The sequence below is a fragment of the Natator depressus genome, chromosome 6 (genome assembly GCF_965152275.1).
Source record: "Natator depressus isolate rNatDep1 chromosome 6, rNatDep2.hap1, whole genome shotgun sequence".
Lineage (NCBI taxonomy): Eukaryota > Metazoa > Chordata > Testudines > Cheloniidae > Natator > Natator depressus.
The window spans coordinates 25,306,354-25,332,908 of record NC_134239.1 but is presented as its reverse complement, the minus strand read 5'-3'; the positions used below and the strand labels follow the sequence as shown (position 1 = coordinate 25,332,908).

Here is a 26,555-nt window from a genome sequence, read left to right as displayed (position 1 = left end):
TTCTGTTCAACCCTTGTGTGTGAGTGGCCTCTTTCTGTTGATGAATTCTCTGTGATAGTGAGGTTGCTGGGTAGTGCCCAGAGATAAAGGAGTTAGTCATCACTTTGTGACTGTGCCAAATGGCGTGCATGCAGATAGGGGGCAGGGGAAAGTGGCCTTCAAATTGGACTTGTTTAATATGTCTGAAAACCATGCTGTGCTATCTCAAAGTAATTTAGGTGTGTAATACAAAATATATAATTCTCTGTTTGTAAACTGCCTTGCAAACATTACCTACCGAGTAGGCAGTTTTTGATTAGTTAATATACCTCCATTTTACAGATTGGGAGACAGGCACAGCAGTTAAAAGATTTAGGCAAGGACATTGGCAAAGCTGAGATTAGAATTCAGAGGTTCAGGCGTCTAGCCCTGTCTTCAGATCATACTGTTTCTCAGATAGTCAACCAGTCAATTCACTGCTGTAAACTGAGTTTTTTGCTTTGGGTGCACTGGGGTGGTTCATAACACGTTATTGTAACAGAGTCAGAGGGAGTGTAGAGAGTTCAATAACTTATTAGCAAAATAGCATTAGAAGGAAGAGGGCAAAGTGCAATGGGAATAGTTTTCTGAATGGTGATTTGGAAATTTTCAAACGAGAGGTGGGATTTCAGTTACCTGAGTACAATGCAGTAGATTGGATTTGTAAGTAACATGTTGGGTTAAAGAACTCTTGATGTTCATGTCTTGGCAATGTGAATGTAAACAGCCATTCCAGGAATGTAACAGTTATCTATTCTGGAGCCAATTCAGGTCTGAACTTAACAAGAAATGGGGAGTTTCTCTTGAACGCCTGTAAGATTCTCTTAAAGGAATTTAAAGAGGCTGAGGCAAGGGGGTTGTGTAAAGGGGGTTGCGTAGGGGGCACGGGGTGTATATATAATTAAAGGCGGAGCAGCATTGGTAGTGCCACCTGTAGTTAAAGTTGTCTGACGCTTTCCATTTATAAGACCCTGTTATCAGTTGCTTATAACTTGATCCGTTCAAGCTGAAATTTTCCATGCTGGGTGTCTGTCTCAAATTGAATTTTTTTAAAGTTTCAGGTAAAATGATTGATCTGTTCCTGAGAACAAGATTAGGAAAAACACTGCTTTGCCCTTGTGGGATTTTTTGGTTGTTTTTTGTGTGCCAACTGTTTCATTTAGAAGCTCGTACTAGAGCTCTATTTTGGTTCAGGGACTTGAAATTTGTCCGGGGGTTATTCTAGTATCAGGGACGCACCTTCTGCTGTTGTATTAAAAACTACTCAAATGTGGCCAAGTTATGAGCCTTGGAAAATTAGCTGTTTGCACATGCCTAGACTTGTTTAGAATTTGGCAGCTAAATTCTCCAAAGATTGTCTGCACTGAGTATGCTGCAGCCTGGGGCTGAGCAGGACTCCCCCTGTAATTGCTCGTCTTATTGGCCTGGGGCCATTGTGGCATTGGGCACCGCAAAGGAGAAAAGAGACTTTCTTTGCTGTGCTCTCCATGCTCCCCCTATAACACCAAGGAGAAGGGAGAAACAGCCTTTTGAAGGCTGGGAGGGGAGGGGGGCAGAAGAAGAAGGGGTTGCAGGAGCTGGGAGAAGGAGGGAGCAGAGCAGCAGGGAACTGGGGAGGGGAAATACTTGGACACAGAGAGGGAAAGAGCTTAGGGCTTGGGGGACTGGGGTACAGGGAGAGGAGGGTTTGAAGTGTGGGGGTACAGTGGAAAAGCTGAATAAGGGAAGAGCACAGGGTCTCCAACCACTACAGTACTCTCCTCAGTCTCTGCATTCCACTGCCCCCAGCAAATAGCTGTGAAACTCATTGACAGAGTGTGTGCTGTGTAACCTCAATTCCAGCATTTCCGAACTTTTCAGTGCTTTACTTTGCAGCCTTAATATTCTTTTAATGTAATTTTTTGGATGTCCTATATTATCTTAAAAGCCGGAAAACCAGAAAAATAAATGATTGGAGAAACATTGGCAGTATAATAAACTGAGGCTGTGCCTGTCGTACAGTTGTTCTCTGACAACTGAGTGAGAAGCAGTATTGGGCAGACCTAGGACACCCAGTGGTATGTGTCAAATCCTGCCCCCGGACATCCGATTGAGGGTTGTGCCTGCCCAGAATCTGAAAAAAGGCTCACCTGAGGTTCTCTGACTTCTTCCTATAACCCATCATTTTCCAGCCACAGACTTTTACTGTGTTTCATTCCTAGGGAAGAGTGCGCGCATGCACACACAGAGACACGTGTATATATATTTTTCAGCTGTGAGGTTTATAGACACTGGTCATTCAGGATTGGAGGATGTTGAAGGAAACTAGTTGTATTTTTGAGCTGTCTGACTGCAAGGAGGCTATGTGAGACATTCTGTTTTTTCATGTGTATATTTTTTCTGGATAACACAGATGAGGCTTAATTGTAGCATAAGTAAACTTGTGTTTGTCCACCCTCAATGCAGAATATTTCTTGCTGCCCAAGTTTCATTCTTGCAGTGAATGGTCATACTCTCTCAGATATGATGGAGACATACAAGGGTGGACAGAGATACAGTGTTGTCTATGGGACTGTGTGGCCTGGTGGCCAGCCACTCTATAGCTGTAAACTTAGCTCCACCACTAATTCACTAGTGCTATCCTAAGCCATTTAATTCATTCTCTGCGTCCGTTTGCCTTCTGTGAAGTAGGAAATATTTCACCTGCCTTGCAGAAGTGTATAAGGATTGTAGGTTAATTGTATGCAAAAAGCTTTGAAAATAGTAACCTTCTCTAATTGGTAGTGTTTCCCTTACATAAATTAAGTTAAAAAAACAAAAGCAAAAACATAGAAAAGAGATATTCCACATAGCAACTCAAAAGAAAATGATTGTGCAGTTGGTTTTGCTATACAAGTCTGACAAATAGGGTAATCTTCCCCAATATACTGGATAAACCTCACTGAATTAAGTTAAACGTCATTGAATTAAACCTAATATCATGGGGCCCATTGTATTAAAAATGCAATTGTTTATGGGATCCTGGGGATTGTATATATTTCCATGGGAACGGTAAAAACACAGCTCCTCCAGGAACTGAGAACAGTGAGGGGTGATTAGTCAAAGTCACTCCAGTTGTAACATTTCCAGGGAATATCCAGTCCCTGGAGAGGTTCACATAAACTTGTTAGTTCAAACTGGATTCTCCAGGAACCATCAGAGATTTTTGGGTCAATAACCTGATGATAAACTGACTTGAGGCTTTTTTTCTGATCCAGCAAAAGGACAGCACCTCTGGTTTACAGGGGCTCTAACACTTAGAGAAGGATTCAATGGTCTTTGGCCCACTGAGGCCCCACAAGACTTGGCTGCTGGTTCTGAGCTGAACTGTGATGAACTTGTGACCACAGGAGAAAGCCCGTGTGTGACCTTTTGAAGGACTAATCACCAACCAGAACCCCTGTTGGAGTGATGGGTTGATCTCTGGTCTGCTTATTAGTAGGTGTATAGGTTTTTATTGTTCTGAATGTTTTTGTCTGTAATGCTTAATGCTTTCACTTTAAAAATAAATGTGCCTGCTTATATAAAGGTCTGTGTGGTAACTTAACTGTGGCAATTGCAATGTCTACCTTCTCTGAGTAGAGAAGTGAAGCAGGTCTGCTTAGGCAGTCTGTCTTTTACTGGAAGATATCCTAGTATAGTCAGGGGACTGTGCAGGCTGGACATGCACTGGTCCGGAGGGAAAGATGCTTGTCTTCACCCAAGAGACGTGATGGCTAGGAAGCCTGGAGCCTAGAATAGGAATACTGGTGTAGTTGTCCTGAACTGTGACAGAAAGGTCATCAAAGGGCCAACCTAAAAACCTTTCCTCTCAGAGTAGTTTTAATGAAAGGCTCTTGCACCCAATATCACTCTTCTAAATTATGAAGAGATCTAGGTTAGTTAACTCTAAATAGTTTTGCTTTCTGGCTATACCCTACCCCCCACCAAGCAATGAAAAGATTTAGGGTACCCTGTTTCCCCAACCCTGAACTCCAACTCTGTAGGAGTGGGGGAGACCTTGTCACATGCCCACACAATACCCCTGCCTTGCAGCTGAGTTCCCTTGCCTCTTTGCTGTTCTATCTTTATTCAGATCTGTGGGTCACCCACAGCAGCTAATGGATTTGTCCTTTAGCCTAATACCCTTTTGTTACAAGTCTATGCCCTTAGCCCAAGCAGGCTAGAAGTTGATAAAAACTGATCGCATGGAACTTCCATTCAGAGAAGTGAAGATCGAATTAAATGGAGAAGGGAAGCGGAAGAACACACAATTTGACCTAAACTAGTTTGGCAAGGTGGGCAGGAGAGAATTTTCTGAGGTGAGGAAAGGCTGGACCCATTGCCTGGCATACAAGGCATAGATCGCGTTACTGGAAAACTTGGATCAAATATTGTAGGTATGCGAGCTGAAAGCTGGGAGAATTAAAATACCGTGTCTGGTTGGCCAGAAGGGCAAGCAAGGACATGGCTGAACCCAGAATATAAGATTTTTGTTTAAACCTTCCCAGCAACACCCAAGAGCCTTTCTGACCACAACAAGCATTGTGGCAACTTCAATCTGTGGCATGAAACTTTGTGACGAAGGGCACGGCTACACTAGAGAGTTTACAGCGGTGCAGCTGCATTGCTGTAAGCGCTCTAATGTAGCTGTTGTAAGCCGGCTGGAGAGAGCCTTCCCATTGGTTTAATTATTCCAGCCCCCACGAGCAGCAGAAGCTATGTTGGTGGGAGAAGCTCTCCTGAAAACATAGCGCTTTCCATGCCGGCACTTATATTGGTGGAACTTATGGCACTTGTGGGGGGGGGGGGGCGAGGGCGAGAGGGGTGTGAGGTACTTGGACTGCAGCCTGGCCAAAGCACAGAAAAAAGCTACACATTTTGGTGGTGTCCCAGAGGAGTTCTGCATTTTACTTCAGGGAACACACACAAACTCCAGCAGTTACTTGGAATATAATTTTTAGCCCTGGAGGAAGGGTGACTTTGCATTGCTCTGCCAGGACACACCTACTGGTGAGTCTGATCAGATAACTCATTTCCTCTAAAGGAATCTCAGATCAGCCATCCTGGCCTGGGAAGAGCTTTAGGAATGGTAAACTGTTATGCAAGGAGAGGGGATGTTATGTAAGTGGGGAAGGAGAATAAAAATATGTATTCAATCATAGATCTCGGAGTAGCAGCTGCGTTAGTCTGTATCCACAAAAAGAACAGGAATACTTGTGGCACCTTAGAGACTAACAAATTTATTAGAGCATAAGCTTTTGTGGGCTACAGCCCGCTTCATCGGATGCATAGAATGGAACATATAGTAAGAAGAAATATATATACATACAGATAAGTTGGAAGTTATCATACAAACTATGAGAGACTAATTAGTTAAGATGAGCTGTTATCAGCAGGAGAAAAAAACCTTTGTAGTGATAATCAAGATGGTACATTTAGACAGTTGACAAGAAGGTGTGAGGATATTTAACTTTAGGGAAGTAGATTCAATATGTGTAATGACCCAGCTACTCCCAGTCTCTATTCAAACCCAAGTTAATGGTATCTAGTTTGCATATTAATTCAAGCTCAGCAGTTTCTCATTGGAGTCTGTTTTTGAAGCTTTTCTGTTGCAAAATTGCTACCCTTAAATCTTTTACTGAGTGGCCAGAGAGGTTGAAGTGTTCTCCTACCGGTTTTTGAATGTTATGATTCCTGATGTCAGATTTGTGTCCATTTATTCTTTTGCGTAGGGACTGTCCGGTTTGGCCAATGTACATGGCAGAGGGGCATTGCTGGCACATGATGGCATATATCACATTGGTAGATGTGCAGGTGAATGAGCCCCTGATGGCGTGGCTAATGTGATTAGGTCCTATGATGGTGTCACTTGAATAAATTATGTTGACAGAGTTGGCATCGGGCTTTGTTGCAAGGATAGGTTCCTGGGTTACATTTCATGACAGTCAGGTTGATTTTCACTGGATATAAGAGGGTTATCATGCAGGAAGTAGAACCAGACAGCAGTTGGGGGAAATGTAGTGCTGGCAATAAGAATTAGTTTTTTAAAACTTAGGGTTGGGAAGATACAAAGTTAGGTTCTTAAGGTTACAGTTTACTAAACATCCTGCCTTGGGAGTGGAGCTGCTTTATTTTTTTATTTTTTTTAAACTAAAGATTTCTGCTGACAAATTGTAGGGGGAGGAAAAATGCCACTGGCCAGAGCTGAAGACTTCTCTTTTTATTACCTTAGGTTAGAGGCCCATTGAAAGATACTGTGGTTTAGAGTAATGAGGATTGAGCTGGAACCTGAGGAAATCTGTTCTTAAGTCTTTCTCTCTCTGTGTGGCTTTACACAGGTCACTAATAATAAAACCCTAGCACTGATACAATCTCTCTTAATCCATAGATATTAAAGTGCTTCACAAAGATGGAAAGTATAACTATCCCTATTTTACAGTTAGAGAAACTGAGACATAGAGGTTGAGGGTGTCTCTTCACTAGAAAGTGTTCTTACCTTCTATGAACTAAGACATGGCAACAAACACAAGGCAAAATCCTAATCAAGACAAGACAGTTTGTAGTTTTTCACACAAGTTAGCAGGTCCAGGCAAAGACTGTAGAGGAGCCAGTCTTTGCCTGGACCTGCTAACTTGTGTGAAAACTACAAACTGTCTTGTCTTCACTAGGATTTTTTCTGTTTGTTGCCATGTCTTACCTAACATGAGGTAAGAGCCTGTGTTTTCCCCTATGAAGACAAGGCCCAAGTGACTTGTCCAAGGTTACACAGTGAGTCAGTGGCAAAGATGGGAATTCCTTTTCCTCTGCCCTTGCTGCTGAACTACAACTGTTTCCTACCTCAGTTTCCCCATCTGTAAATTGAGAATAATATTTACCTACCTCACAGGGGCACTGTGAAGATTAACTAATGTTTGTACAGTGGTGGTGGTGGGGCGGGGGGGGGGGGGATGTAGAATTCTGTGTTCTAATATTATTTCCTTGTGTGAGGCCTAGACTCTGACTTGGGTGAAACATTCTTTCCTTTCCTTGAAGGTTGGGTGATCTGGGTTATGTTTTTAAATATGTCTGCAAAAACCTCATCTTGCACTGGAAACTTCAGTGCTTGTGAAAATATAACTAATAGCGGCCAAAGCCCAACTCAGTGACGGGTCTGTTAGTGTAAGTTTCATAAAAAGGCTAGTGTTGCTCATTGAGTGATTCATGCTGCTGCTTGTGTCATTGGCACATAATATATCGCTCACTCTGTGCTCACATAAAAGGCTGTTTTGTGTGTGCAGACATAATAATATTGTATAAACTGTAAAACCACCACTGAAATTAAATATTTTATTAGAGATGTCAATTTCATACTCCCATCCTCTGAGATGGGATGCTAAACATGTCTGATATATGGCCTGCATGTGGAAGATAAGTGTATGGTGTTTGGTATCATACTCAGTTATTGCAGTTTGTTCCTTTTAAAAGCAGTTGCCTGTCTATTTTTAGAATTACAGTGAAATAAGGATTAAAACTGCTATTCATGGTGGATTTTATACAATATAACAGCTTCTGCATGTTTTTAGACATTTTAAAGTTTTTTCTTTAGATAGATAACACAGAAGTATGACTATATGAAAATGCAACCTTATAGTTCTGGCTTCAGTAGCTTCTTGATTGCCTCAAATATCATCATGGTACACTTTTTTTTAATTATTTTTTTGGTCAAGGCGCACAGACTACAATATAGCAAGAACAGAAGAATGCCTTTTTGTTGGTGATGGGCCATCCTCTTTCAGAGACAGACTGACGGCCAGCTTGATTCATAGTTAGAATAGTTATACTCCATTTGTAGCTTTATTTATTATGTGAGCTTTGTTTCTTACTCAAACTCTTGCTTTGATTTGTGTATTGGACTATTTAATGATTGTTGTTTAATTGGTTAATTCTTTTCTCTGGGTCCTGGGCTTACTGCTAAATAAACCACAGGCTTTATTTCACTGTCAAAGGGAGGGAATTGTTAGGGCAATGGAAGCATGTTCAGTCTAGGGATTCTGAAGGAAGGTAAATGTATTGTTACAACTGGCTTATCCTTTGGATTTTAAGGTACTGTAACTTCTCTCTGTATAATGACAGGTTTCAGAGTAACAGCCATGTTAGTCTATATTCGCAAAAAGAAAAGGGGTGCTTGTGGCACCTTAAAGACTAACCAATTTATTTGAGCATAAGCTTTCGGGAGCTACAGCTCACTTCATCGGATGCATGCATGCATCCGATGAAGTGAGCTGTAGCTCCCGAAAGCTTATGCTCAAATAAATTGGTTAGTCTCTAAGGTGCCACAAGTACTCCTTTTCTTTTTTCTCTCCGTATATTTACTTGAAAGAACCAGGGCCTGCCAAGTTTGCATTGTCAATTAGGTGTTTCTATAAAAAGGATTTCATCTTCCATTCAGGATTGGTACAGATGAATGACTGATCATTCTACTTGTTTAGCCAGGCTTATTTTTTGTATCGATTCTTAGTGGGAGCAGTTGGACACTTGCCCTTTGTGATGGATGTGGGTCTGTGATTTATGAATACTGTTTGTTGACCCGGTTATTGAGATGTTTACTGTATTAATATATTGGTTTAGTTTAACAGCAGGCTGTAAGAAAAAAAAAATGAGCAGGAATGTAAAAGAGCTACTGCTTAGCAAACACTTTATGGGTTTTAAGAGACAGTGGCAGAGGCATTGGCTTTGAGTCGTCTGGCCTGACCTCCTGAGCCTCCTCGTCTAGTTTTTGACAAGCAGGGTCAAAGCGTGGGAACTGACCCAACCAAAGGCTGAATGTCAAGGTGCTCTCTCAAGAGAAAAGGCAGCCGTTCGGGAGCTGTTTGGAGAAACAAGACTGACGCTGGCACACGCTGGGGAATCTGAAAAAGCTAGACCACTATCGTATTAGTGTAGAGTTTTAGGTAAGTTAGACATGTATAGGCTGTCTTTTTTTAAATCCTTTTTCACTAAATGGTTTGTTTCTGCTATTATGATTAAACAATACTTAGTTTTTTAAGAAGTCTGGCAACTGTACACAACTGGTTAGGAAGAACCGTAACACCTTTGATCTAGTGGCATGAAAAGGAATAGTATGCTAGTGCGCTTAAAAGCTCTAGGAAGTACAATCTTGCAGTCACTTCTCCCTCCCCCCCCCGACACACAGTTGCAAGGGTCAATTTCTACAAACTTGATCTCAGATTTTCACATCTGTGTTTATTGAAAAGCTTTAAGGGAAATCACAAATAACTCTATAGTCAACTGTCTATGTTCAGCTAAACGGCTTAAATTTCATGGATATAGTGCCAAGATTTCCTCATGATTGTAAACTCTTTGGGGTCAGGACAGTGTCTTTGTGTTCCAGTCTTGATTGGGACCTCTAAGTGCGTCTCTGTTAAATAGCTCCAAGTTGCTTTAAGAAATCAAATCTCTTATGTGACTCCGGGATAAGAATTATTTTGGTGGCAGAGGCTCAAATGTGATTGACTTCAGTGTTGATCTCTGCAAATGGTTAGTGTCTTTGAAAGGGGATAGATCAAAGCACACTACACTAAAAGTTCCCTATAGCAGCAGCGGGATCCACATGGACAACTGGAGTGGGGCAGGCTAGTGCAAGGCAGTCTTACACCCCATCTTACTGCAGACTGACTGTTCATATGCCTTTCATATAGACAAGCCATCAGTTATGTGGCTGCTCAAGCTTATTACTGAATACCATGTCAAATGGACTGCTGATTTTAGAATAGCTGCCATGGGTGCAGGATCATTGCAAGTGAGAAATGTCCTCTGGAACTATACAGAAATGCTTCAGCAGCTGATTTCACTATATCTATTGCTTCTGTCACCCATTTTTATATTTGAGACCTTGCATTTTTGTGTTTTTATTCAAGTTTGTTTTTATCTTTGAGCAAGAAAAGGAATGAAGTGCTGCTGTGTGGTGGTAAAAAAAAATGAATGTCAGATTTTCCTCCAGAAACAGAAACTAATTTTTGTCCTGGGAAGGCATACAAATGTGTTTTTCTTCGATGCACTGAAGAAGCTAAGCAGATTCTTTTACCTTATTTTATTTTAGTTTTTTGGACTCAGCAATGTCTGTTCTTGCAACTAATGGTGATGCTTTCTTTTCTTTCTACTTTTTAAGCTGAGAAAATGACTTTGCTATATTAAGTCTTCTTGCAGTTCTTAAAAAGGCTGACATGATAGTGATGCATCCACATATAAGGCTACAGGGTTCTATAATGTGAAAGCAAAGGGAACCGTGGCAAACAAAGAAACAATCAAAATCTACAGTAGTATCCTAAAAAGCAAGGCTCTTAAAGTAGCCTGCAGAAATTGGGGAATGGGGGAGAAGGAAGGGACAAATAGACATGTCCAAGATTAATTCTTATGTTTAGATAAATGTAGTCAGTACAACATTGCTCTTCTTGTCAGCCAAATATTTGGCCCTGACTATGTTAAGAAACTGCTAATGTAGTTAAACCAGTGCAAATCTTAATGTAGTGAAGACCTAACAGTGAAAAGGAGACACTTTTTATAGGAGGACAATCATTCAAGGCTAAACATGCCCTTTAGTTTATTGCTGTATTAGTGGGTGAAATTGCAGTTATCTTGGGTGAAAGTGTTCTGTTAGGGGCACAGTTCGCACTGTGTATGTGGACACATATACAAGGGCATAAAATACTTTGGGAGATAAGACTCTTCTGATATGTAATTCCCTGTGGTTAGGGCCCAGAGTATTGCATGGCTGCAGAACGCTTCCCTTGCTGCAGATTTATGCTCCAGAATAAAAAAAAAACAACCTTCTATTCCTTACTGTTGTGAAGAAACAGTTCTGTTCACGTGTTCAGGTTTAACTGATGTAATGTTTTCTGTCTGAGTTTGCAGGAAGTTTGCAGCAGTGGTTCTGAAAGGGTTGAATTGTCCCCATTCATCTGAGTGGTTATTTGACTCTGAAACTTAAAGATGATTTGAAATGTCCATGTTAACTATGCCACTGCTGATAAACTTTGCAGAAACACCCTATTAATGTGCTTACTCCCCAATTTCAAACTGTCCACTGAACTGCCAAAAGCCCCAACCATTTGGTCCGCAGGTATCTAGTCCCCCAGTAGTTTCTACAAGGCAGTTATACATTTTTCAATACAAAATGCCACTTTCATAAACATAGTGCAGTGTACCATAAAATAAACTGATTACTGTACTAATTGTATTCGCTTGTGTTCATTTTTGTATTTAATTTTATTAAACCTCTGTGACATATCAGGGGTAGAATTTGGACTAGTGTGGGTGGGGGTATCACCCTGCCTTGCAATTGTGAGTGCCTTACAATGCCTTGCTGAAGTAGTTCCCACCTGGGCCTCTCAAAAACAGCCTTCCAGCATGTAAGCCACACCCTGAATGTCTGTATGTAACTGCAGCTTGCCAGCTATGTCCTGGCTCTCCCAGCCTGGGTTATACTGCAGGGTGACCCCAATGCTCCCCCAGTCCCAGATCTTCCCTCAGAAATGTATGTCCTGTACTGCCCAGCCCTCTCCTGGACTGTACAGATATATATTAAGTCTGTTAATTCCTTTGAGGGAATAATATGCCAGTTTATTACCTTAAATAGTTACCCAGATACTTCAACTTAAACTCACTGGATTAGATAAAACAGTAAAAAAGGTTTAATAACTACAAAGAGAGATTTTAAGTGAGTACAAGTATTGAGGCATAAAGTCAGAAATGGTTACAAGAAAAATAAAGATAAAATGCTTACTAGCATCTACTTAAGAAACTATCTTAGTTGCAAAGCAACCTTTCTCATCATGTGCTCGAGCAGATTACTGACCAAAACTTTCAGGTCAGGACCCTTTCCCCCAACGTACAATGGCTGTTTCCTTTTGTCGTCTTAGGTGCCAAGAAAGCAATGGCCAGGAGGACAGAGAGGGTTGCCTTTTGGTGGTTGTCCTCCTTTTTATAGTTTCAGTCCCCCTCTTGAAAATAATTTCGATCTGAGACCCAGGAAACAAAGAATCTAAGTGGAAGGATATTCTCTGGTGGGTTTTTTTACGCCTGTTTGGACTTCCTTTGTTTTCCTTCCTTGCTTGATGACTCTGTTTACTGCTTAAATGCAAATTCAGGCAAACACACATTCCTTCCTTTGTTTAGAGCAGACCTGACTTCTGCCTGGCAATGCTGTGGGGTTTGGGACATGTGTTGTTAACATCAGACAGGGGGAATCTTATAACTTCACATACAGTGTTGCCCCACACATTTTACCAGGACAATACTGACCAGCAAGTTGTTTTCAAATGATACCTTACAATGATACCTTACACTTTGTACAAAGTTTACTACAATAGTGTGGAGAGAGTGAATACAGGAGTGTATTCCATCACAATCTCCATTTGTAAATGTATCTGAAACTGGTTCAGAATTCCCAGATTTTTCGCCTGAGTGGCACAGAACTTAGTTGTAGGTTGACCTTGCCTCTGCTGAACAGTGAATTATGCTGACAATTGATCCTCCTTTCATCTCCCCAAACAAACATTTGGGGCAGAAAGATCTGTGCTCATCAGTTTTGGCATACCTGACTAGGGGGCTGCACATGGGCCACTTTGCTGATCTAGGGGAAGCTTAATTTCTTTTCATCTGTCCAACATAGGTCCAAATATGAAACCTTTAAGGTGGATGTATCTCCTACCTGGTTGGTTTATCCAATACTACTTCAGTGACTCCTTCACTTGGTCTCTTCACGTGTTGGGGTGTGGGAATAAGCAGCTGTGGTTCTGTTGGAGGTCTGAGTCTAGGGCTGTTGTGAATTCCTTCCCATAGGTAGAGGAAGGGAAGAAGTGGAGAATCTCTTCTGGCTGCAGTAGTGCTAATGGGTGGGGTTGGGGGGGCTGAGGGTGAAAAGTTTGTCAAGCCAAGAAAAAGTTGAAAGGGCAATGAGCTAGAGGCGAGGGTTCCCTCCATTTTAATGTGTATATATTTAAAAAGTGATGTTTTCAATTACTATTAGACTGTTAAATGCGTAACGTCTACATGGATCGTTCTGCTGTTAATGTGTTATATTGCATTAGGTGTATTATAAAATAAACACATATCCATGTGCATTGTCTAACTTTGTTTCAGATTTAAGCTTTATTTTGATCAACATTACAGCCTCCTTGTTGACATTTTAAATCTTTCTCTCCCTTTCCCCTCTAATGGGTCTCTACTAGTGTTTAAAAAACAAACACATGCACACACAAAGACCCCACCTTCTCTCTGGGTTGAGAATCTGTGTACTATTTCTACTGAAAGTTCTAGATTTAATTTTTTTTTAATATCAGTTTCAAACTTTTTTGTTGGAGAAGTACAGTTGGGCAGATTTTACCAACCTAGTAGTGAAAGCGCTTAGCTAAATTAAACACCAAAAAAAATAAAATAAAATAAAAACCAGATCAAGTTATAATGTTGTGTAATCCAAAACTTCCTAGTGTTTTTCCACTGGGTTTATAACCTCCAGGGTTTCCTAAGTGATTGTCTTGGCCTGGCTTTTTTTAGCTGAAGTCTCATTCTCAGAAATCTGTCTCCCACTCTCCCTCTGCAGGTTTCGGAGTAGCAGCTGTGTTAGTCTGTATTCGCAAAAAGAAAAGGAGTACTTGTGGCACCTTAGAGACTAACAAATTTATATGAGCATAAGCTTTCGTGAGCTACAGCTCACTTCATTGGATGCGATGAAGTGAGCTGTAGCTCATGAAAGCTTATGCTCAAATAAATTTGTTAGTCTCTAAGGTGCCGCAAGTCCTCCTTTTCTTTCTCCCTCTGCAGTTCTTCCAGACTTTCCTCCTCCTAGATAGTATCACTGGCTAAATTTTTCAGCAAAGACTCTTATACCAACTGGGAAAACTTGGGTGGAGCAGTTTGGCAAGTCATACAGTTGCTTCCTGTTGTTGGACTGAAGGGGCAGTGCCTGCTCTAAATTACCCGCTTGCTGCTTTTGCACAGAATTTAAAATATAAAAATCGGTCTTCCCATGTTTTTTTTCTATTTACACCATTTTATGAACATGCTTCCTTAGTCAGGATTTTGGGTGCTGACCTGAATAGGTGTCTTCATGCAGTTAATTTTCAGCTACTTATTACAGATACGTGCATAAGCTCCTGTTAACATGCTCAGTTACATCACCAGTCTTTGTGAAGCACAGTAACTTTTTTCACATCTAGCCCAAAAATGTGAAAGAGTCTCTTTAGTGTCTTGTGTTAACTCTGTGTAGCCTCTTTTCAGCAGGGTAGAATCTGTGTTCAGGTCCAGCTAGCTGCTTGTTGTGTGCTTTTAGATATAAAGCTGCAATCAAAGTCAGCCTCATTCTAAGCAATGTTAAGTACGCTTCAGCTCTGACATTAAATTTTGCCTTACTTAACTCTTCATGACATTCCCTCCAAAAAAAGAAGCTGCCTGTGTTCATTCACTCACGAACCTACCCTCAGTATGCTACAAAAAGTGTGGGATCGAAGCAGATTTATTTATTTATTTATTTATTTGGTACGGTTTGGCCCATGTTGAAAATTAGTTCTTTCCTGTGCATGGGCAGATGCCTGTTAAGAATGATTCGGCAAATGATGATAAAAGGCTGTTAAATCTAGTTTTGTTTGAGTTAAGCTCTGAAATGAGACTTTTTGGGTGGTTTTCTTCTAAATTTATAAAATCGTGGCTTTTATCCCTGGGGTAGTGTGGACCCACCCTTTTCTATTTCCAGGCAGAGCACTCTGTATTATTTCAGTTCCTTTGCTTCATTGGCCACTGTCCTTGCTTATTCTGAAGCACTTGCAGTAAGCTTTTCAGTGTTGATGGCCTCTTTACCTTCAATCAGGAATGCCCATTGTATTTAGTTTAAAAAGTTCTTCCCTTAAAAGTAGTGTAGATAAATAAGACTCTGAATGCACTCTGTGGCCTATTTTATATCGGACATGTCACGAAATGGCTTTCACAGCCATGATAACCCTCCTGAACCATGGATGCAAAACTTTCTTTTATCTTCTACACCAGTCCAGGCACCAGATCTACAGGATGATATTTCTTAACTAATCTGGTAAAGAATGCTTAGGTCTGAAAACTGAAGCAGCATCTCTTTCATGTACCAAGAGTGGACTAGCAGAGCCCGTTAATTTTAAGAACTGTTATACTGACCACTGGGGTCTTTTTTGTGGCAAGTACTTTGACCTTGATAGCACTCGGGGACTTCAGCATCAACATGGTTAGCTCTGATTCTGATTGGGCATTTTATATTTAGCTGCTGGTCTCCTATAATAGCTTTCAGATGGAGATATTAAAGAACGCATACCCTTGTGCTTCTGTAATCCGCAGAAGAGCCTGGGGGGAGGGTGTGAAAGAGAAAAGAGCATTGATAGATTTCAGCAGGAGTAGAGTTTGGAATCGCCAGCAGCTGGTTGCTGCAATGGAATGCTAAAACTTATTTTTAAAGTAGTGAGATAGCTAGTAAAAACAAAAGGCTCATAAAAATCTGTGGGTAGCTTACTTTAATTGTGCATGCATAGAGAAGTTAAGGAACAGCTAAAAAATGGCCATTTTGGGGTAAACCTTTCTGATCTTTCTCCTAACATCTTACAGTATGGTATTGTACAGTGGTTTTTAATAGTCATCAGAACTAAAGTCACTTCCAACTCCATGTATTATTACTGCTGGTGCAAATTAGCATGCACCCAAAACCCTTCAGGCCTCTCGTTATCTCCGACTGGTTATACGTGCAGTGTTTAGTCAGTTCTCCATCCTCTCCATGTCATTCTTCTCAGTGAGGTGTTTCCTGTTGTCATGACAGCTGGCAGAGGACCAGATCTTTGCTCTGAGCCTGGGCTTAGGACTGCACATCAGGAGGGACTTCCTAGCTTTCTCTGCCAGGTGGGGCACACAGCAAACTCCAGGTCACCCGCTATAGCAGAGCTTTCACAGCTTTTTTTTTTTTAAAGATTAACTAAATTGCCTCAGTTTCTTCCTTGGCAATTTTGAGAAGAAAAATAGTGAAGTAGAACTAAAAGGGGAAGGGGGGGAACCCTGTAGGCTTTGAGGCAGGTCTGAAGGACATCATTAACTCCCCTTTCCCCCTCACATGGCTGGCAGACAGCAGGCTGGAGGAAACCAGCTTTCAGCTTGGATGTGGGCAGAGGTCTGTGCCAAGACAGTTAAGTGGACCACAGTAAAATTGCCTGCCATTGGGTGTGGGTGAGGCCTATGTTGAGATGGTAGAGCAGGCCACATGGAAACTCTATTCACCAAATCCTGACAGCAGGCAAAGTTCCCTTGTAGCAATCCAAAGGAAGAAATTCCTGCTCCCAGCTAGCATATAGGTAAGATCCATGTTAAGATTGTGGAGATGGCCACAAAACATCCTCTTCCTGCAAGTTTTTTTTTTTTTTAACTTGCAAGTCCTCAACAGTCATGAAAAGTGTCAGCTCCTATGACTTTTCTGATGCTAGTGAGTCACTTGTCTCCAATGGCTGAAGCTCGCTCACAGTCTGTGCGTTCAGTTCCCACTCACCTTGGACTCAGGAGCAGGGGGCGTGGTGTAAAATTATTGACATCCCCTTCCTTGGGAGGAAGACTGACCTGTCTTTCCCCTTCCCGATTCCAGGGAGATCCCACAGGGAGTCAGAAAGTGGCTACCCTTTTCCTTAGGGAGACCAACAGGATACGTACCTGCAGGGTGTCCTTTCAGTCTCTCTAGTAGTCTCCTACCCCTCCCTCTTTTTCTCTCAGGGGTTTGGACCAAGGACTTGTGAAGGATATTGCTCAGAATCAGCTGTGAAAGGAACAACACATAGTCTTAAAACCTCTCATAAGAGTCTCTCCTCTAAAAAGGAGAAATCTCTAAAACTCGAGCTTTGAGCAAGATACCTCAGACTCTCAACTAAATTTAATCCTTTAAGCACAAATGAGAGTCTGACTTCATGGACACTTATGTCTTTAGAAAATGAAATGCCAAACCCTGCACGCGCGCACACGTGCCAAATCTGAATACAAAAAAACCTTGACAACCTTTTCGTGTTGCACAGGGCCCATCAACAGTCATTAAAAGCCTTCAGAAACATGGTTTTCAGTGAACAAGTCATCAAACTCCAGCATCAAAGGTATCACCCCAGACTGTCTTTGTTTCAAAAGATACTTACTGAGATGGTGTCTGATTAGCCAAACATTAGCACACCTCTCTTAAGAGTCTCTCAATTAGCTCCTGGGCTAGGTGGTCTGATGTGTGGATACCTGGCACAATTCTCACTTCGCTTCCAGCCAACAATTGCAGCAAATTGGTATATGAAGATCTTGGCTCAGATCCAGTGTTTGTATCTCTTGGGGCTAGTCTACACTGGCAACACTAAAGCGCTGGCAGCGCTTTAACGTGGTTTGTGTAGTCATGGCAGAGCGCTGGGAGAGAGGTCTCCCAGCGCTCTAAGAAAAACCGCCTCCACGAGAGGTGTAGCCACCCCTTAGCGAGAAAGTTGTAGTGCTGTAAAGTGCCAGTGTAGACAAGCCTAAATTCATTCTTGGTATCAACAGCCCCTGATGTTAGATCCAGAAAAGCTGGTAATCAGAACAGATACCATACCCCGTGTAGGGGGAACATATCTAGACTCCTATATGACTTTGGAGAATGGGGAGATTGAGGTGAAATCTGTACCCCATAGTACTGACCTTTTAATTTTATAACTGCTCCTTTAAGTAGATCTTGCTGTTTTAGTACCTGACTGGTTTCGTTGTTGGGAAATTTCCTTCAGTGAAATACAACTGAAGTGTAATAAGAAAGTAAGTGGTCCTCTGCAAGTGTTTGGAGTGCTAAATGTCAACCTCGGCGCCATGGAGGTACTGGCATACAGCAGCAGTTCTTAGACAATAGCAACCCGCGGACCCACATTTTGATCTAAAATTTTTGGCCGACTCTCAAGTCCTCCTGCTCAACCCTGGGCCCTTCCCCCACTCCACCCCTTCTCCCAAGGCTCCACCCCTGCCCCATCTCTTCCTGCCCCCTCCCCTGAGCGTGCCCCATCCCCGCTCTTCCTCCTCCCTCCCAGCACCTCCTGCAGCTGTTCTCTGGTGTGCAGGAGATGCTGGGAGGGAGTGGGAGGAGTTGATCAGCAGTGCCTGCGGACCCCCTGGAGTATTCTTGCAGACCCCCAGGGGTCCATGGATCCCAGTTTGAGAAACGCAGGCATACAGCATTGAAGAAATTACCACAAAAAAGCTACCGTAGCCTCTCTTTGTTAGAGTATTCTTTTGCGTACATTTTTTATGATGTTTAGTGCAGTCGAGTGAAATGGAGCTAATTTATTCCGATAAACAGTACAATGGTTATTCTACTAATTTTCATTTGTTTTAAAATCAAAATTAATTCAAATAGATTTGAAGTGCAAAATGTTGTCATCCTCTCTTACCATAGTTCTGTACATACTTTCACCATCACAAGTTGTTGTTTAAAACAGCTGACTTGAGTCAGTTAAAACAGGTGGCTGCTGTATAAAGTGTGTACATCAGAACAACTTATAGCACAACAGAACACTTAATATGTCAAGGCAGAGGAGGGAATGAGAGAAAGGAAAATAGTATCTGTAAAGTAAAACCGTTAATGCCCTCTGTGTATCTCTTCTTCTCCACCATAACTTGCATGTGAATTTTTAATTTGAAGTTTTTGCACTAACATGTATGCAAGAGGAAATTCCTCGTGCAGTGACAAACACCACTGAGCTGACACTCCTGCTCATTACATAGTCTTGCCCACTCCTCTGTATGTCTACACCGAACTATAAACCCAGGGTTTGAACTCGGGCGCAAGCCTAACCCCTCTTCTGTCTGCACACATATGCTAACCCAAGGTCCCAGGACCCCACAGGGTAGAGAGTCCAAGCCTAAGTCAAGCCGGGACCCCAGGCTCCAGCCCTATTGCTTTGCAGTGTAGATGCAGCCCCACTGGACTTGTGCTCTGGGAGTCTGCCAAAAATATTCTATAATCCCGTGGGTTGACTTTGTCCTCTGGACAGTCAAATTTTGTGGACAGTCAAGTTTTTCCGATAGTACACCACACATGAAGGGCTAGAGCAGCCACATTTTTTGTAGGGCTACGAAGTCTGGGATATGGGTGGTTGGACTTGGGCCCCCATAATGCTGTGTAGATGCTGGAACCCCAGGTTGGGACCCAGGATTCAAAAATTCCAAATCTGGGGTTACAAATGAATGTGGACACTCAGCCCTAGGTTAACAAACGCAGAGTCTAACTAGAGTTCTACTAACTCCAGGCTTACATGACAGGGTAGAGGTACCCTTGCACATTTAAGGCATGAGGTTATTGGGTGGAACCACATACCTTGTGACTGGTGAGGTTCTCCCCTATGTCTGCATAGACGCATACATTGTCATCTGGTGATTCTCATTAAGTGCATTATGAAATGCAATTTTTGTAATACTGAGAGAGACCAGGGGAGGGTCTTTTACTAGACCAACTTCTGTTGGCAAAAGAGACAAGCTTTTGAGCTCCACAGAGCTCTTCGTAATAGTGTCAGTTAAAATAACAATTTGGAAACTGGTCATATAGTTGCTTCTGGAGAAATAGCCGGAAGAGTTTGCTACTGTTACTGGTACAACAGATGAAAAGTCATGTGTGAGATATATTTTTAATGTTAATGAGTTTGAGAAACCTCTCAAGTGGCAAAACTATTCCAGGTCTCTCCCTAGCGAGAATAAAGATTCCACCCTCCCACATATGTATGCAGTTTTCTAGCTGTAATGAAGAAATTAAAAGGGTTCCAGCCGTTCTTACTTCACTATTTAGTACAAAATATTTTCCAAGCTTACAGTATTTGTGGGGAAAGCATGTAACTTTCACCATTTTTGTCATAACATCTTGATCCTTTCACAGGTGGTAAAATAACAAATATCTAGAGAAATTTATTTTCAATTTATTTAACTGATACTATTCCAGGAGTCACACAGGGCAGCTGTATAGTTCATAGCTATCACAGAAGGGTGGGTTGAATAGGAAGGGAAGCAAAGCAACCTAATCAGAGACACTGTAGATCCTGTGATTTATGCAGGGCAGATTGCCCAGGACTGGGCTGCTGGAAGATAATTTTCTCTGCAGTGTGCAAGTGTGACTTCGGAGCTGCTTGTTTCAAACTAGCCTCCTACAAAAAATAAACCTTTTTAAATATTTTGTAATTATCATGTGTCCCCCTCCACACAGCTGTCTTCAGCTTGATTTTTTTTTTATGACTTTAAAGGAACATGGACACTATTACTCTGGCTTGTTGCTGAATTACCTTGTATTTTTGAGGTTGTGATGAATATTTGAGTAATAAGTCATAGCAAGAGGAAGAGAGACTATTTGAAGCTGTTTCGACTAACTGGAAGAAGAGAAATCCCACCAATAAACTACATTATTCCAAAAGCTTTTTCCCTTGAAATTTGTATCTGGTGGGGTACCATACAACTCTTTTTAATCTTCCTATCCAATTGTCAAATTTCTGCTTCTCTTTTGAAAGCGAGGCTTTATGATTTTTCAGGGAGGGGTGAGGTATTTTACACTTCAAGGCTCTTGTTTGCCTGGGCTGACTTCCTCTGCGCTTCCTGCTAATTGGCTCTGTTGGCTATTTCTCATTGTTCCCAATTGATGACTCAGAGAAACAGGAAAGAGATCCCTTGATTAACAAAAGAAAGACCTACCAACAAACAGGTGCCTCTGTTCTGTCTAAATAGAGGACAAACCATCATTCTGGATTTTTTCCTAAGATTTCTATCCACAAGCATGAGGCTTAAGAGGAATGGGTCATACACATTGAGCAGGTAAGAAATAGACTGCATACATATTTACTCCTTTGACTCTGCCATTAAATCTGCACAAAAATCAAAACCTTTTTTTCTGGTGATAGGACATGTAAAACTGCAACAAAAATCAGTGTTTTGTCTTAAAACAAAAACAAAAAAAACCAAAAAAAACCCCAAAGGTAGATGTCCAAATATATAACATGCAGCTTAGTTAAATTTTTATTTAGCAGTTTTAGTCAGCTTTGTTTTAAAATGTGTTCATCTAGAAGTGTGGTGGGGCAATGGCTCTGAGGGTTGAAGGAAGCTGCTCAGTTAAAGGTACAAAGCTTTAGGAAGTCTCTCTCTTTGGGGGAAGGATGAAGTTTAATTTTTTGTCTTTGTTTAGTTATGAGATTAAATTCAGTTTTTAAACTAAATTTCAAGTTGACTACGTTCCCTTTAGAGGGAGCATAATTATTTGAAAAGTTTAATCTTTGTTTTGTAGCAAATAAGTGCTGTTTAACAAGCAAAGTTAGAGCTTCAGATACTTCAAACTGCCCAAGTCACCTTGTCAAATGTGTTTAAAAATTTTTTTTCTGTTTCAAACAAACAAACAAAATCTCTCCCCCCTGTTGCTGGTTGCTTTGTGAAAGACTCACAAAAACAAGGGCTATTTGAGAGAGAAGGTGAGTGAGGTAAAATCTTTTATTGGACCAGCTTCTGTTGGTGAGAGAGACAAGCTTTCTGGCTACACAGAGCTCTTCAGGTCTGGGAAATAACACCATGTAAAGGAAACAGAGCTTTAAAGAAAATATTATTTTCGTGTTCAGCTAACACTTCTAGTGTGTTAGCAGAAAGATTTGCTCCGGATCGTTGCACACTTTAGTTTGGAAGGCCATGTTCTATTTGTCAGGTGCATTGACAGACCTGTGGTTTAGGCTGCTTTGGAAGGCAAACTGTAAAGGTCTGCATGCTGGAATGTGATATGGTAAATGAGGGCTGTTAGAAAAATTGCTTTAAAAAAAAAAAAGATAGAGGCTACTATGTCAAATGGCTGCGAACAGCCCTAGATACCCTAGTACACTGAGGTATCTATTTTCAACTCGGTGCACAGAATGTTGCATGTTTTGTAACTACAAGGGGGACTTGTACAGCCAGATGAGTGTATCCAAAAGCATTCAGAATGTTCAAAGAACCCCCACAATCTGCAGTTCCATCACCCCACTCAAAATATCCTGAATGACCGGAGTACCCAGAATGGTGTAAAACTGATTGAATAAAATGTCGGTGTGGTTGTCAAGTATAACTGATATAATGTGAATTAACTTTTGATGTAAAGTCAGTTGATTTCTTTGAATCTAGACATTGAAATAGATACTTAATTTTTGTAATGAATAGCTGTTGGTTAAAACTAAATAAAATGCTGTGTATATCATTTACTGGGGGGAGAGGAAGGGGGCTCGAATTTTGTTGAAACGTTAACCTTAAAACAAAAATACAGTTTGGTTGCAGTTTCCTGTATATACTGTACCCGTAAATGTTTTGAACAGATCATATTTTTAAAACAAAATTAGCCTAACTTGCAACAGTTTCTGAATTTAGTGAGCAGATACTGACTTCTGTGGAGTTTATTGTAAAGATTTGACCTGTATGCTAAGTCACATACATTCTGTTTTAATCAGAAATACCCACAAATCTTTCCATTATGACTATAAACTTCAAAAGTGCATCAGATTTCACTTAAATAGAACATTCCAAAGGGGAGAATAGCTGTTTTCTTCACCTCTAACTTCATTACTGTCTGATGCAAATAAATGTCCGGGGATATGCCAACTTGTTCGTTAGAGGTAAATAATAGACTGCATTAAACTCTGCTACAGCTGCTCAGGATGCAATTGTGATATGATTGGTTAATCAAGTTCCAGATCTTATTATTTGGTGCTAAGAAGGTAAACAGATAATTATTTAACCCATTTCTGTCTTCAGCAAGTCAGAGGCAGAATTTTTCTCATGTACAATGTAGTAATTCTTTTCACTTTGGCTTTCCTTTATTTTTTTTTATGCATGAATAAGTTGATGAGTGTTGGTACAGCAGTTCTTAATGTTAAAGTTCTAATCAACAAACATCCAAAGACCTCTCTAAATACTACATCGTAACCCTATTCCCTCTTCTCCAACAGCTAAACTAGAATTTCCATGCTTTGATGATACATGTTTAGTTAATGTTGTCTCTGAACTGGTCTGAGGCATGAGCAGTGGAGATTTGACTTTAGGAGGGGACACTGCATTAAGTGACATGTCATTGTATTGTTGCGTGAGCTTGTATAATCCTGGAAATCTAGGTACTACTGGCTGACCTTGGTATCTTTTTGTGCTGAAACGTCAAACCCAGGTTTGAATCAACTTGGGAACTTGTCTCATGCTATGGATGGTCAGGGGCTGACTCAGCTCAACCGGCTAACACTAGTTAAAATACAACTTGTCCCATCTTTTCTATCCTTCACTGCCTCTTATTAGAGGTGAAAGATTTTTAATACCTCTTTAGAAATTTCATGAAAACCATCCTAAGCTGTCTAAAACCATGAAGGTGTAGTAAAATAGAGGCCTGGTCTACACTACAGATGCTACAGCAGCAAAAGGGGTTTTTCTATTGCTGTAGTTAATCTACCCCCTCAGGACGCAGTAGCTAGGTTGATGGAAGAATTATTTGGTTGAAGTGCCTGGAATAAGACCTTTGAATGCTATTAAATATAATATACTTAAATGATAGCTCCTGCTCCCTCCAGACTTCTCACATATCCTGCTGCACTTTGTCATTAATTGTGGGCAGAACCATAGCTGTGAACAGGAATCTCTCCTAAGTAGACATAAGCTTGCTTATAAATATATGGCTCTAGGGTTTTCACTGAACTGGTATTACAGGAGTGTTGTGGACCTGTGTGTGTGTGTGTGTGTGGTGTGTATTTGTAAAAAAGTAAAATTGGGGTTGTGGGCAACAGGAGGGCAGAACTTTTATGTAGGCAGTGAAGTCTAGTTCAGTGAATTTGTCAAAGGATCCTTCCTGAGGATGCTTGCCTTAATTCTGCCAAGAATGAAGCAGAGCCTTACAGCTGCCAGCATCATCTTGGCACTTCTGTGAAGTCAGCTTTACTGCTGAAATGCTGGTTTGCAATATGTTGCCCATATTTCTTTGCATTGCATATTTTCCTTTTGCAAATTGTGTGCTTTTGCAGTCATCCGAACTCTGCTTTTTTTATTTGCTTAATGTTGTACTTATTGGCAATGAAAAATGCACCAGTGCATTAACTTATTCTGTTCGCAGGTGCTGTGTTTTTCAGGATTTCTTTTCCCTGATACCCTCTCCATGCTAGTCAGCGCCTTTCTTCTTGCACAAGAGGCCTGGGAAATCTCTAGCTTTATTTATTCTGCCTCTCCTTCCTCATGTGTATTGTAAGTCCTCCTGCTTGTTTAATTATAGCAGGATATACGACCAGGCATGGATGCTGGGGAAAATAGACTCCCGACCCACCTAGAGTGAACGTATACTCTGAAAATAACGGTGTGTTGGGCTTGCTTACTCATTGATTTCCTTAAATCATTAAGGGCTGGTCTATTCCGTGTTGGTTTTTTTTTTTTTTTTGTACCACTATTTATAAAGGTGCCAGTATAACTGTCCATGCTATGTGGTTGTACCGTTTTAACTAGTCAACTCTTGAAAGATTTTACTGATATAGCTCTACAATACTGTGCTAGCAAAGAGCTTCCAGTGGTGTGGACGCAGTTTATACTAGCAAAACCGTGCTTTTGCTGGCATTGCATATTTGCATATTCCAGGCATCTGTTCCCTCTCCAGCCTCCCCCCCCCCCCCCCCCAGAGCACAAAAAGCTGTATCATCAAAAACACAGTTTTGCTGGCTTAAGCTGTGTCTATGCTAGGGGCTTTTGCTGGCACAGCTGTGTTTGTCTGCCTCATCACATCCCTGACCAGCATAGCTATTGGGAGAAAAGTTTGCAATGTAGATGTGGGCTACGTCAGTTTCTAAACCGACATGGTTACAGAGGTGCAAAGCCTGTGCAGAGTCTTAAGGCTGGTCTGAACAGTGCACTCTGCAATTCATGTGTGGTGGTCATCCCAAACTCATGGCAATGAAAATCTTGCAGCACATCATATGGTCTATACTTTAAGGCAGACATCGCTGGTACAGGGTGAAGATTTTAGATAGGCTATTTCCCAGAAATGAAGAAAATATATATCACAGAAAGGAACTTTCCATTGTTTTTCTGTAGTGAGTGTGCAAGAGCTTGTGGGCTTTCTCGGTCTCCTCTTGGTCTGTTATAGGACCGCTTAGTCTGTTATAGGACTTCTAATCTCTTATGTAATTGGAGCATTGCACTAAAAGGGTCTTATTTAATTTAATTTAGTTATGACAGTTTTATTTTCAGTAGGTCCCAGATTTGATTTCTTGCTGCTAAGTTAATGCCGGTTGGTATGCATTACGAGCCCCTGGTAAGAGGAAAAGGAATGCTGGGTGATGCTGCATTGAGGGGGCAGGCAGGATGAAGCCTTGAAAATGCAGTGTTTGTGGTTAACCAGTCAATTAGCTCCTCAGTTGCTGATTAACCTTCATTTTACGCTCTTGAAAAATCTTTGTTCAGCCTGCTGTGTCAGGTGGCTTTGTTGTAAATTCAAACAGCTGAGACACCAGAGCTACTTTATTTTCTCTCTCCAGCACTATATTTGACAAGACCACTTTGATTTCTCTTGTGTTTGGAAATGCTTGTTTGTGCCTTTCAGTACAGCATGTGGTCGGAGGTCTCTGATCGTTGGTGGCTGCTTTCAGAAGAAGTGTGTGTAAGGCAGCTTCAGCCACAAGCAGCTAAGCAGAGTCACTGCTTTGTTTATGTATGTTTCCATTGTATGGTATGCAGCCAAGTTGTCACTTCTCTACCTGTCTTGTTGAGTTTTCTGCTTGGTTTAAACTTTTTTTCCCCTGCAGTGCGTGTTTAACAATCCAGAAATTGTGGCTTATCACAAGAATGAGTGCAGTGAGAGCCTGTTGATATTTGTATGGAAATGACATTCCGTGCTGGGATGCCCTGTTTCCAACTGAGTTGGCCCAACAGCCTAGTAGTATGGCTTTTGCTTTTATAGGGCTTGTTTCTTCCCAGTCTCCCTTGCTCACTAATAGTTGGAAAGGGCTAAGAGTTGAGCTTGCATAATCAAGAGCCTTTTAAAAAAAGAAAAGGAGTACTTGTGGCACCTTAGAGACTAACAAGTTTATTTGAGCATAAGCTTTCGTGAGCTACAGCTCACTTCATTGGAGCCTTTAGTTACAAATCAGAACCTTTAAAGAGGCAATGCACTGCTTTTTGGGGTCGGGGCAAAGAAGAGGGAATGGTTAAGAGTAACTTGTGATTAACTGACTCCATCTGCTGATGTAAACATTTTGTTGGCTCCCAAAATTAATCTCTTCTAGACCTTGTGTAGAAGATCAGAACTGGGGGCAACAATGAATGTGGCTACCATAGATGTTTCGCTATATTAGGAAACATTTTTTTGAAGACTTTTAAAGGAAGTGGTTTTAATGGCAAAAAGACATAAGGCTAAGGTGCAATGCCAGCACTGCTCACTGAGTGTTGAGTGACTCAGGCTGAAGGGAACCTTGTTTGTTTCCTGGTCAGCAATGGCCATTTGTGCCCATTTCATACTTATTAATGGGCTGGAGTTAGCAGTGGTTTGGGGAGGTGCTTTTCCATTTTCAGTA

At 41.2% G+C, this 26,555-nt stretch overlaps 1 protein-coding gene across 4 annotated transcripts in view; it reads left to right on the top strand.

Moving 5' to 3' along the window:
- MOB2 (MOB kinase activator 2) overlaps positions 1-26,555 on the top strand; it is a 156,587-nt gene that overhangs the window by 62,808 nt on the left and 67,224 nt on the right. Inside the window, exon 1 of one of the 4 annotated variants that reach the window (XM_074954833.1) lies at positions 20,680-20,829. The exons of the other annotated variants lie outside the window; for them this stretch is intronic. Coding sequence (XP_074810934.1) covers positions 20,792-20,829 — 38 coding nt within the window. The 5' untranslated portion in view covers positions 20,680-20,791. Of the gene's footprint in view, positions 1-20,679; positions 20,830-26,555 lie in introns of those variants that run through there. 4 annotated transcript variants of the gene reach the window in all.